The 12,794-nt window shown below is 33.4% G+C and overlaps 1 protein-coding gene across 2 annotated transcripts in view; it reads right to left on the bottom strand.

Moving 5' to 3' along the window:
* Positions 1 to 204: 204 nt before the first annotated feature.
* LOC111422666 (tyrosine-protein phosphatase 3) overlaps positions 205 to 12,794 on the bottom strand; it is a 100,166-nt gene continuing 87,576 nt past the window's right edge. For both annotated transcript variants that reach the window (XM_071195409.1, XM_071195408.1), the window contains 6 exons: positions 11,430 to 11,837; positions 11,236 to 11,373; positions 11,052 to 11,180; positions 696 to 836; positions 407 to 637; positions 205 to 351 (listed from right to left, as the gene is read on the bottom strand). In XM_071195409.1, the coding sequence (XP_071051510.1) occupies positions 298 to 351; positions 407 to 637; positions 696 to 836; positions 11,052 to 11,180; positions 11,236 to 11,373; positions 11,430 to 11,837 (1,101 nt within the window). In that variant the 3' untranslated portion in view covers positions 205 to 297. The remainder of the gene's footprint in view (positions 352 to 406; positions 638 to 695; positions 837 to 11,051; positions 11,181 to 11,235; positions 11,374 to 11,429; positions 11,838 to 12,794) is intronic.

The raw sequence follows: 12,794 nt of genomic DNA, 5'->3' as shown, positions 1-12,794 counted from the left end.
TATTTACAAATAAAATCAAATTACATATCTACAAATGAAAATTAAAGAATCTCAACGTATTATCTATTAACTTTTATATTTACATAGTAAACTATAACGTTATTTAGTAATACATAAATTATTTACAAATTAACATTATATATCTTCTCCATTTTAAATTTTCTTTTTGGATACAACAATATAATAATTAAAAAAAAAATCATATCACATTTTTACAAAAATATTTATTAATACCTAAACTCTTCTTCAATAAATCTTGTTAATTAAAATCAAGTTATTTTCTTGATCTCAATCTCTTCAAAACGAGTCGAAAGCTCCCCCAGTTAATTTTGTTGCGTATAAATTTATTACCTAAAAAACATTTCAAATGTTGTTTAAAAAAATTAATAAAATTGAAATCTTTTACTTTGTAAATGAATGAGTATTGGTCCTTGGTCTGGACGGAACTCGCCCTATCCCTTCGAATTTTATACACAATTTTAGGAATATCCACCTGTCTGGATTGCTCAAACTCTCTTATCGCTATATCACATGATATCACCGTTCCCGTTCGACCAGTTCCCGGGCTACAATGAACAATAACCGGGGGATTTCTTGGAATTGTTCCTTGTATAAAACTTGTATTTGCTTCTCTTGCCTAAAAAAAAATCAAAAATTAATATATCATTAATAAGATTTTGAAAAAATGTGATTACTTTAATTTCATTGGCTTTCATATAACTTCGAGCTTCAATTAAAAATCGAATTAGAGAGTTTGCTTCGTCTGGAACTCCTTTATGGGGCCATTCGATGTACCAAATATGAGTTACTTCCCTCCAACTATTTGAAACCATATTCTAAAAAAAAATATTTGTTGAATAAAAATATACAAGACCTTAGTGCTAGAACTAAGTAACTAAGCGATTTGAGAGAAACTAAAGAAAGTTGGTCTTTACAAAGGTACATAAGTGGGCGAGGCGCTGGATTTGATATATCAAGACAAAATTATCAACTTTGAAAGATTGTAGCGCCTCGCCCACAAGCGAGCTTGATGTTTCAAGAGTAAATGTATTCTTGTAAGAGATTTTGCCGCTTGCGGGCGAGGCGCTAGATTTGATGTATAAACACAAAATCGTCAGATTTGCAAGATTTGAGAGTAAATATCTTATAAGTGACTTTGTATCTTTACAAAGATATATAAGACACGATTTAGCCTCAAATCACCGACGTCGCTTGCGGGCGAGGCGCTGGAATTGATATATTAATTTTGAAAGATTGTAGCGCCTCGCCTGCTGCAAATGACCTTGACGACTCAAGAGCAAATATGTTCTTGTAAGAGACTTTCTATCTTTACAAAGATATATAAAACACGATTTAGTTTCAAATCGCCGAGGTCGCTTGCGAGCGAGGCGCTGGATTTGATATATAAACACAAAATCGTCAGATTTCTAGATTTAGCGCCTCGCCCGCAAGCGACCTCGGCGATTTCAGAGTAAATATCTTCTTATAAGGGACTTTATATCTTTACAAAGATATATAAAACACAATTTAGTCTCATATCGCCGAGGTCGCTTGCGGGCGAGGCGCTGGATTTGATATATTAATTTTGAAAGATTCTAGCGCCTCGCCTGCAAATGACCTTGACGATTTAAGAGTAAATATGTTCTTGTAAGATGATCTAGCACCATTCGATTTGTTCTCTTGGGGATTTCTGAAAAGTAGAGTGTATGCAACAAAACCAGAATCAATAAATGATTTGGAAAATCTCATATTTGAAAAAACCACCAATATCACTAGGGATATTCTCCTGATGGATGAGCGTTTGGGTCATTAGAAGAAGGTCGACAATTTGAACATTTGTTATAAAAATCGTAATAAACGTGTAAAAAAGCATGAAAACACTTTATTTTCCCATTTTGTAGTCAACCTCTCATATTTCTTGAAAGAATTAAGATATCGGGTTTTGGTTTATGGGGTTCTATTTCTTCTTTAATTACCTTTAAAATAAGGTAAAACTCGATAGGGGTTGCCATTTAAAAATGTAGGGGTGGTCATCCCCTAAAAAACTCCACATTGCATGGAAGTTCTAAACTATCTAGGAATGTAGTTTTTATGACTCTTTAGTGATCCCGAAATTTTCAAATTTTTTTTCTTCACTCGTTCAAAACTTATAGCTCCGTCCCGGGAGTTTTGGGAAACCCTTCTTGCCAAAATAAAAATGTGAGAATATTGATTTAAGTATTATCAATTGCGTTCTCTTCGACTAAAATATGTTCAAATTTCTAACACTTTCGGTTATACCGGAAGTCGCCACCAACTTTATTTTTTTAAATGGAACACCGTGTATATTTTTACAAGTTTGGATTTGTCTGTTTTCAAGACTTATGAATAACTTTACTTTTTGCAATTTGATTCAGCCGTTCTCGAGTTATTCGAATTTTTCTAGAAAAATCTGCTCCAGCAGACATTTGTTCAAAAAATCAGAAAACACTCGATTTTTGAGATATCAATTTAGAATTCAGAACATGCTTAAGCAACATGATGGAGTATGTTTTGGTGCCAAGAACTGCTGTCTAAATCGTTTGGTCACTTTACTATGGCACGTTAACGTTTCGAAATTTTGAAGTACCTTAACTTCATTTTTAAATGGCAGTGTCTCATATTACATCTTTTATACTTGATATGTCCAATACTTAACATTAATAGTTTGGGAAATAATTAGGGTTTTTTGACATGTGTGCATGTCATATCGATATTAACCTAGTGGCCATGGAAAACAAATGTTTAATGATCTATTGACAAACGTTAAAGTCTGATTTACGATGTCTAATGATTGTGAGTCTAAAGCCAATTAAAATGGATATTAATACCGTAAGTAATGTTTATACAACTGAAGAAATGAATTTATTTTTTATGCGCGGAAAATGTGACAAAGTTCTTAGTAGAACTTGCAGAATGTTTAATGAAAACTATCCACATTTACCTCCGATGACAAAATTTAGAAGAATAGACGGAATTATTTGCATTTTGGACGAATTAATCACGTGTTAAATTGACCAAAAAATGTAGTAGATAATGCAGCGAAAGAGTGAATACCTTGGCTTATTTCGCACCCAGTCTCAACGCCTCAATTCAAGCTGCCAAAGAAGATATGGGAATGATACTAAGAACTTTGCATGCATAAAAAATAAATCAAGAATTTCTTGATTTGTGTAACAGTTATTTAACCAACAAGTCTATTAATGAAGGCGATTAATTATTGAGATAATTAATCGCATTTTAATATACGAGTTAGTTACAATATTTTTCCGTTGACTGTCCTTTCAACAAAATAGAGAAAATCCATCGTTGAAAAATCTCCCAATTCTATCACTGGCAAAATAAAAACCTCACTCTTAATGTGTCAAAAGTCAAAACTTAATATTGTAGTCTTACCGAATAGATATAGTGGTCGATTGGGTAGGTATTACAGATTTCATTGGAGAAAAATTGACTACTATAGGTTCGTTCCAACCGCACAAATTTGACTCGTCGTGTACGCGTACACGACTAGTACAGGACTTTTTTCTGCGCATGTTCGTCTGTGGACACGTTCGTGTACGCGTACATTTCGTCAACGCTGTTGGAACGGTTTTCAATTTCTATGTACGTTTTATATCCAACCCTGCCGATAGTTAGCGCTGCAACCACAATTTACCTTAAATTTACCATTTCAAACAAAATCCATTTACTCATTTTTTTAACAATAATGAACTAAAGTAGCATTAATTAGAAATGTAAAAAAAACGTATTAACCCTTACTAGAAAAATGAAATAAAAATATGCATGTTTTTACACTTTTTTGATTAATTTGTCTATGAAACTTATCATAAAACATACATATGAAATAAAAGTTCTTAAAAATTTGTTAAACAAAACACCAGACACATGTAAAAAAGTAGAGAATAATCCGAATCCAAATGTACAGGGTGTCCAAATTTCGATGGGTTTGCAGGGTATTTCAGTTATTATGAAAGATAGAAAGTTGCGGTTTTCGCGAACCTGAGCTACTTTTTTGTGAAACTTACAATGTTGTTCAAAATCGTAAATTTTGAAACACTCCCTATATATCAAAAACGAAGAGAGCTATGAAAATTTGGTTTGCGCCATTGTAAGTTTCACAAAAAAGTAGCTCAGGTTCGCGAAAGCCGCAACTTTCTATCTTTCATAATAACTGAGATACCCTGCAAACCCATCGAAATTTGGACACCCTGTACAGGGTCTGTCACGACGAGCTGAGTCTTATATGTATATGACAAACTACTGGCACTATTTTTGTGAAAATTTGCATACGGGTTTACCTGAAGTGCTCGTTTCAGCTAAAATATTTTCAGATTTCTCCAACTTGCGGTTATACCGAAAATGGACCCCAACTTCGTTATTTTTTAACAATTTTTATTGAATTTTCGAGATCCCCGCCAAATTTTTAATATAATTTGATAAAGTCAGCACCATTTTTCAATTATTTCAGTCATTTCGAAAATTTGGGCAGATACAACCCTTCACAATAAAAATAACTTTTCGAAGTTACACTCGAGTCCGGCCAAACATTCCCAAAGTTTGCACAGAGACGACCCATAGCTTACATAATACTTCAAAAGCAACCCAGAAATTAGGGTTGCCATTTAAAAAAAAGAAGTTTTCGACTTTTCGAGATAGGGAAATTCGGGGAAAATTTCTGACCAATCTGTATAATTTTTTAAAAAACTTTTCTAGGGTTATCTAAACTATTGGTCCTCTCTGTGCAAACCCTGAGAATATTTGGCCGGACTCGAGTGTAATTTCGAAAAATTACTTTTATTGTGAAGGGTTGCATCTGCCATAATTTTCGAAAAAGCTGAAATAATCCATAAATGGTGCACTCTAGACATATGATGACTTATATTATTTAGTGGGGATCTCGAAAATTCAATAAAAATTGGTACATTCCATTTAAAATAATGAAGTTGGGGTCCATTTCCGGTATAACCGGAAGTTGGAGAACACTGAAAATATTTTAGCTGAAACGAGCACCTCGGATAAACGCTATATGCAAATTTTCAGAGAAATAGTGCCAGTAGTTTGCCACATAGATATAGACTCAGCTCGTCGTGACAAACCCGCTTGATGGTAAAGATACCCATAAGAGATACAAACAGACCGGCTGCACAATTGGAAATGAGTTATGCTCTGTTATGCGCAAGCGCTAAAGAACGTGACAAACCGTACATCGTCGAAACCAGGTACGCATTTGACTTGTCGCGGACGCGTACATGAACGCGTCCGACCAGTCCACGGCACGTCCACGGGTCCGATGGAACAGCACTTTTCAACTGCGCAGGCTGGTGACTGTCAATTGGCAGTCAAAAGTGCGGTTGGAACGAACCTTATATTAGTTCGGTCGGACTTTCTTAAAATCGTTTATTAATATAAGTTCGTTTTTTTTCTATAATACTTGTCAATGTAAATTATTTAGAGTTTCTGTTGGTATTATCTAGGACCCTTATAAAATTTATGTTGTTTTCCTGATTTTTAGTAACATTTTCAGTAACTAAATAGTTGAGGTTAAAATACTAATAAATTTTTAGATAAATACGATTTTAACGAAGTACATATTTGTTGTAAAAACGTGCTACAAAGTAATTAATAGAATAAAATACCTTTTCCAGGTAAATAAATGGCAAATAAACACCCCACAACACTTTTACTGCACCTTTTCTTTTTGAATAACGAAAGCTCAAACGTCAATGTGACATATTTACTTCAAAACATGATAAAACAAAACTCCCTGTTAATTTTGCCAACTTTACAACAAATTGACAGGTATTATAGAAAAAAAATGAACTATAGAAAATCATTTATTAATAGGTGTCATTAATGAATGATTTTGTATACATTTATAAATTATATAAATACACAGTCGACGGAAAATATTATTTTCGTTGAACTAAAATTAGAACTAAAACCAGAACTAACACTAGAAAGGTTTTGCCGTGCGTCTTTTAAGAAAAGATTTGACACTTCGAACCAGTTTCTGAAGAAGGTTGCAACATGGCACCCGAAACGTCAAAGTTTTTCTTAAAAGACGCACGGCAAAACCCGAAAGTTTCTAGTGTTAGTTCTAATTTTAGTTCAATCAACTCCGGCCGTGAAAGCCTTGGTACTTATATTATTTTCGTTATTGTTATCGATTTTAACTCTTTTTAGTACTAATATCAAGGGACCTAACACATAATTATTATACTCTGTTTTTAAACCAGGAGGAGCATTTTAAATTTGTCACCAGATTGACCTTGCATGTGATTGGTTGAATGCGAGGAAGGTTCACACACAGGCAATTTTGATTTTGAATTTGAAGGTTAGGTTATTGATCGTTCGACCGTTTCGTGTCATTATTGTAAATTTTGTGTTCTTAAACCCTTCTTTATTATATTTTAAAATAAATACACTCATAACTTCAATGTTAATTTGTATGTTTAGTGTTGACGATAACAAACGAAAATAAATACAATAATAAGTAATAAAATAAATAATAATAATTATTAATTTAAATTTACCGCCAAAATATCTAGTGATTTTTCCTAGCGCAAATCTGACTTTCACGTTTACTCCTCCTGGTTTAAAAACAGAGTATAGCTCACCTGCATCAAGTGACGTAAACAAGTGAGTCTTTGACAAGAACTCATTGAGAAGGCTTGTTTTCCATGGCACACCAGGCTAAAGGTGCCTTTAGTGCGAGGGAGATTTGGGTATTGGGAGATTTGAAGGAGGGAGAATGACACTGTCACGAAATCTATTTAACTGCGCAGGGTGTTTGGGTATTTGGTGATTCGGCGCAGATTCGGTGATCAGATCACGTGCCACAACGCGACCTAACCTAACAATAATTTGTAGTACAGTCATAGTACAGTCGAGTATTGTAGTATAGGTTTCCGATTTTTTTGCATCATATTAAATATGACAAACACACTACTGTTGTTAGCATTCTTGAAGAAACGACAAATTATTAGCAGTTATTACGCGTGCGCAAAATACATTTTACCTCCAAAACATAAACTTCAACCAACTTTCGGGTATTTGGAGAAACGGAGATTTACCCCCAACGTATTGGCGTCACGTGATCGTCATCAGCCAATCAGACGAATACCCAAATACCCTGCGCAGTAAATAGGCTTCGTGACAGTGTCATTCTCCCTCCTTCAAATCTCCCAATATCCAAATACCCAAATCTCCCTCGCACTAAAGGCACTTTAAATATCCATATGATGTGTGCATTTTTCAAAAAACCCTAATTATCTTCCAAACTATTAATGTTAGGTATGGTACATATGGGATATAAAAGATGACTAAATAATAATTGGTGCCATTTAAAAAAATGAAGTTATGGTACTTCCAAATTTCGAAAAGTTAACATGCCATAGTAAAGTGACCAAACGCTCCAGATAACCGTTCTCGGCACTAAAACATACTCCATCATGTTGCTTAAGCATTTTCTGAAATCTGAAAATATTGGCCAGAACTGCAGAAACATGTAATGATCGATCTCGCTGAGACACCCCTGTATAAAATACAATTGAGTCACAAATCGCCGAGGTCGCTTGCTGGCGAGGCGCTAGATTTGATATATTAAGTTTGAAAGATTCTAGCGCCTCGCTCGCAAACGACCTTGACGATTCAAGGGTAAATGTGTTTTTATAAAAGACCTTGTATCTTTACAAAGATACATAAGAAATAATTTCGTCTCAAATCGCCGAGGTTGCTTACAGGCGAGGCGCTCAATTTGATATAACAACACAAAATCGTCAGTTTTGGAAGATTTAGCGCAAGCGCCTCTCCCGCAAGCGACCTCGGCGATTTGAGAGTAAATATCTTCTTATAAGCGACTTTGTAACTTTATACTCTTCCACATCCAGATCGGTTTTTATGACAGTCATAAATAAAAGCCGGGGTTTTTTGCCCCCTCGAGTACCTGAAAAGACTTATGACAGTCATACAAGGACAGGGTAGATCTTAAATTTTTTTAAACTAAAATTTAATTAAAAACCAAAGTTTAGTTATAACAACTAAAATTTAATTATAAAAACTAGTATAAAAGTCTTAGAAAAAAATATTACTTTTAGGAATGTCTAAATAATAATAGAATAACAAAATTTTAAAGAATCTAATTATTCTCCGCCCTCTTTTGTAAGTAGACAATGCATGCCTTCTCAAAACATTTCTTAGAAAAAATATTTACTTATAATCTGTTTTTTATTTAAATCAATTGTCATTGCCAAATTTTTATAAAAAAACGGTCTGTACCACCCTAGATACCATGTTCTATGACCACGCTTTATAATATTTTCCACTAAATAATAAGTAAGGTTGTGTATATTCTAAACGAAGTTGTCACTTTAAAGACGAAGCCACTAATCTCTCGTCACTTGGCTAATATCTACGTTTTGAAATTAAAACTCGTGAGCAATATATTAAGATAACATAATTAAGTGCTATAATTAAAATTTGAATATTGTTTAAAAATCAGAATTACTGGAAGAATCTGAGTCTTCCGCTAGTTGGATGATGACAGGAGGTAAATCAGTTATTAATGAATTTCCCATTAATGTTGTCCAATCTTTTTTAATTAGTTCTTCACAGTGGCGAACACTATTTGCCCACATCTCCGGAGTGTAATGACCAAGAGCTTTTTGCCAAGTCTCCTTGACACGACAGATCTTTTTCTCCGAGCTGGACTGAACATGTTTATTGTAATAAGTTTTTAAGAACGCCCAACATAGTTCAATGGGATTATATTGGCAATTGTATGGAGGAAGGCGAAGAACAGTATGGCCATGGTCTCTTATTAATTTGTCAATTTCAAAGGATTTTTCAATTTGAGGCTTGTAATAACGGATTATTTCCCATAACGATTTTTTATTTAAGGTTGGTTCAAACTGTATATTATGTTCATTTTTTTTTGTGCAGAAACTTGGAGCTTTCTCGATTTGTTTTGAGTGATATGGAGCATTATCCATTACTACCGCACACTTCGCACCCAAATTATTTAATGCTGGAAGTAATTGATTTTTCACCCATTCCATAAAAATAATTGACGTCATATTTTTATGATAATCTCTGTGCTCCGTGTTGTCACTGAGCAAGAGATCGCAATTTGGCAAAAACCCTGACGAAGTGCCTGCGTGCAAGATTGTAAATCTTTTTCCTTCGCCTTCTGCTCTTTGCGGAATACCGAATTTTTCATTTTCATTTACCCATTGATAAACTTGGGTGCCATTTTCGTAAATCCAAGTTTCGTCAAGAAAAACAAAAGTATACTCTCCGGATTCTAGGTATTGCAAGTATGTCTTTAAAAATGTAATTCTTTTTGAAACTATATGTGGTTGTTCAATTAACACTTTTCTATTGCTAATCTTTTTATATCTATATCCCATAGATTTTATAATTTTATGTAATTTTGATCTACCATTAGTAAAATCACATTCATTTCTTGCAAAATTAAGTAAATCATTAAGATTAAAATACTGTTTCTTTTCATGCAATTTTTGTATTTGTCTTCCTAACTCTTCTTTAATAAAATATAAATTATTATCCGTTTTGTAGTTCATTTTACAACGCCCTTGTGTTTTTGGTTTTTTTACAGTTTGATATTTTTTGTAGGTTTGATTAATTGTAAAAACCGTCGTGCTGTGAACCTAATACAATTATGTTGAATATAAATTTAATTTTAAAACTCAAGTGCAATACACATAGATCAAAAATACGTGAGCTTTATCACATATATATTTTAAATTCGTATTTGGTGTCTCCGTCTGTACTTCTTCACAATACCTAATTATAGAGTTTTTTTCGCGTTTAGACAGTTGACATCCCGTTTCACCCTTTCTTAACATTTTTATGGTAGATTTAGCAGCAAAAAAATTATATGAAAATTGTTTTTTAATCAATCTTAACAAATTTGATAGACAGTGGTGGCACACAATTAAAGTAAAAGTCACGAAATGCGCTTTTACTTTCAATACCAACTTGACGACACTTTGACAATTGATTTAAATAAAAAACAGATTATACTTTTACTTTCAATACCAACTTGACGACACTTTGACAATTGATTTAAATAAAAAACAAATTATAATATTAAAAACACAACAAATAAGAGAATAATGAGTATTTATATATGACCTTATTATTTTTCTACAATTTGCCAGTAAAGTGTGGTCCTTAATGCCGCCCTGAGTGAGGAATCCCAGCATTTTACAATGGGGAACTACCTGTTACAACCCCGTCTTTGTTAGTTTTACAACTACAGTAGGAAAGTGACAGAGTCATAAAAACCGATCGCCGTGTGGAAGACTACAAAGATATATGAAACACGATTTAATCTCAAATCGCCGAGGTCGCTGGCGGGCGAGGCGCTGGATTTGATATATTAACATAAAATGTTAGTGTTGCAAGATTTAGCGCCTCGCCCGCAAGCGACCTCGGCAATTTGAAATTAAATATCTTCTTATAAGGGACTTTATATCTATACAAAAATACATAAAATACACTTTAGACTCAAATTTGTATCCTTACAAAGATATATAGAAAGCAATTTCGCCTCAAACAGCCGAGGCGCCGAATTTGATATATCAACACAGAATCTTCAGTTTTGGAAAATTTAGCGCCTCGCTCGCAAGCAACCTCGGCGATTTGATAATAAATATCTTCTTATAAGAGACTTTGTATCTTTACAATGATATATGACACGATTTAGCCTCAAATCGCCGAGGCGCTAGTTTTGATATATCAATTTTAAAGGATTCCAGCGCCTCGCCCGCAAATGACCTTGACAATTCAAGAGTAAATGCGTTCTTATAAGAGACTTTGCATCTTTACAAAGATATATAAGAACCGATTTAGCCTCAAATAAATTTGATATATCAACAACAAAATCATCAATCTTGGAAGATTTCATTCAGGTTTAGCCATCTTGAGAGACATAGGTCTAAACCCAAATATTTTTAGTTCTAAGTGATAATAAAAATCTTCATACTTATAACGATTTAAATATTTACCTTTAATTGTAAACTGGATATGATATATTTATCGCGAACTTCGCGTTTTTTTAATGTTACTTGGAAATCCCCGAAAAGTCGATTGCAATCTAAAACTTCTGAAGGTGGTAAATAATCTGAACATTTCTCCTAAAACAATCACATTGAACAAAAAAATTACTACTAAATTTTTTTTTCTTCATACAGCTCCTTGCTCATATAAATGAGTTAACATCAAAATAACTTTAGATTCTTGTTCCCAAATCATTCTCCAAAAATCGGCGATTGTTGATTGTAGAGGAGCTTGACAAGCGATGTAATATCTCCGTTCACTTTTAGCACCCTACCAAAAAAAATTTATTACACAATTTTTAATTTATTTATTTTTAAAATACTCACAGTGACATAATTTGCGTTAATATAATCGGAAGTTGGATCGCTTTCGAGAGTTTTCAAAAAAACTCGCGTTTCCGGTAAGGGAATAACGTTGGCGTATCTATTTTTTACTTCGCATCCTTCCGGTAATTCGCTGGTTTTTGCTTGAACTTGAGGGATCGTTTCAAATTCCGCGTGAATTTCTTCGGTATTGCTAGCAAATTTTACTAATTCGGAGAAGTTTAATGGATGTGATGGTGAATTCGGATCATCAAATGCAGCATTTCCATAAGCACGTTTTGAAGTCATCAGAACACCTTTTCTTCTAGTACTATTATGAATGGAGACGTTATCCATGCTGTAGGCGTCTAAACTTACTGGACGACATCTTTGGCCGTAATTAAATCGTTTTTGTCTTTTTCTCATAACAACCTAAAATATAAATTTCAAAGATTAGCAAAAAAGAAAATTATTTAAAAATAATAAACCTCGATATAACGAACTTCATTATAACGGACAAAAATTTTTAAGTCATACTATTAATTTTATAGCCATGCCGAGGCAGTGGTTCTAATACCTAAAATTAAGTAAAATTCGTTTTAATACAAATGCATTACTTAAAAGCCGAGGCAGCTATGCTGCCGAGGCAGTGGTTTTAGTAATTAAAATTAAGTAAAACTCCTTTTTAATACAAATGCATTACTTAAAAGCCGAGGCAGTGATTCTAGTACTTAAAATTTACTAACATTCTTTTTAATATTAATGTATTACTTAAAAGCCGAGGCAGCTATGCTGCCGAGGCAGTGGTTCTAGTAATTAAAATTAAGTAAAACTCCTTTTTAATACAAATGCATTACTTAAAAGCTGAGGCAGTGGTACTAGTACTTAAAATTTACTAACATTCTTTTTAATACAAATGTATTACTTAAAAGCCGAGGCAGCTATACTGCCGAGGCAGTGGTTCTAGTAATTAAAATAAAGTAAAACTCCTTTTTAATACAAATGCATTACTTAAAAGCCGAGGCAGTTGTACTAGTACTTAAAATTTACTAAAATTCTTTTTAATACAAGTGTATTACTTGAAAACTGAGGCAGCCTTGCTGCCGAGGCAGTGGTTCTAGTGATTAAAATTAAGTAAAACTCCTTTTTAATACAAATGCATTACTTAAAAGCCGAGGCAGTGGTACTAGTACTTAAAATTTACTAAAATTCTTTTTAATACAAATGTATTACTTAAAAGCCGAGGCAGCTATGCTGCCGAGGCAGTGGTTCTAGTAATTAAAATAAAGTAAAACTCCTTTTTAATACAAATGCATTACTTAAAAGCCGAGGCAGTTGTACTAGTACTTAAAATTTACTAAAATTCTTTTTAATACAAGTGTATTACTT

Source organism: Onthophagus taurus, chromosome 3 (assembly GCF_036711975.1).
Source record: "Onthophagus taurus isolate NC chromosome 3, IU_Otau_3.0, whole genome shotgun sequence".
In the NCBI taxonomy this organism is placed as follows: Eukaryota; Metazoa; Arthropoda; class Insecta; order Coleoptera; family Scarabaeidae; genus Onthophagus; species Onthophagus taurus.
Note: the sequence above shows the minus strand (reverse complement) of the source record. Positions and strands in the feature narration are given on the sequence as shown.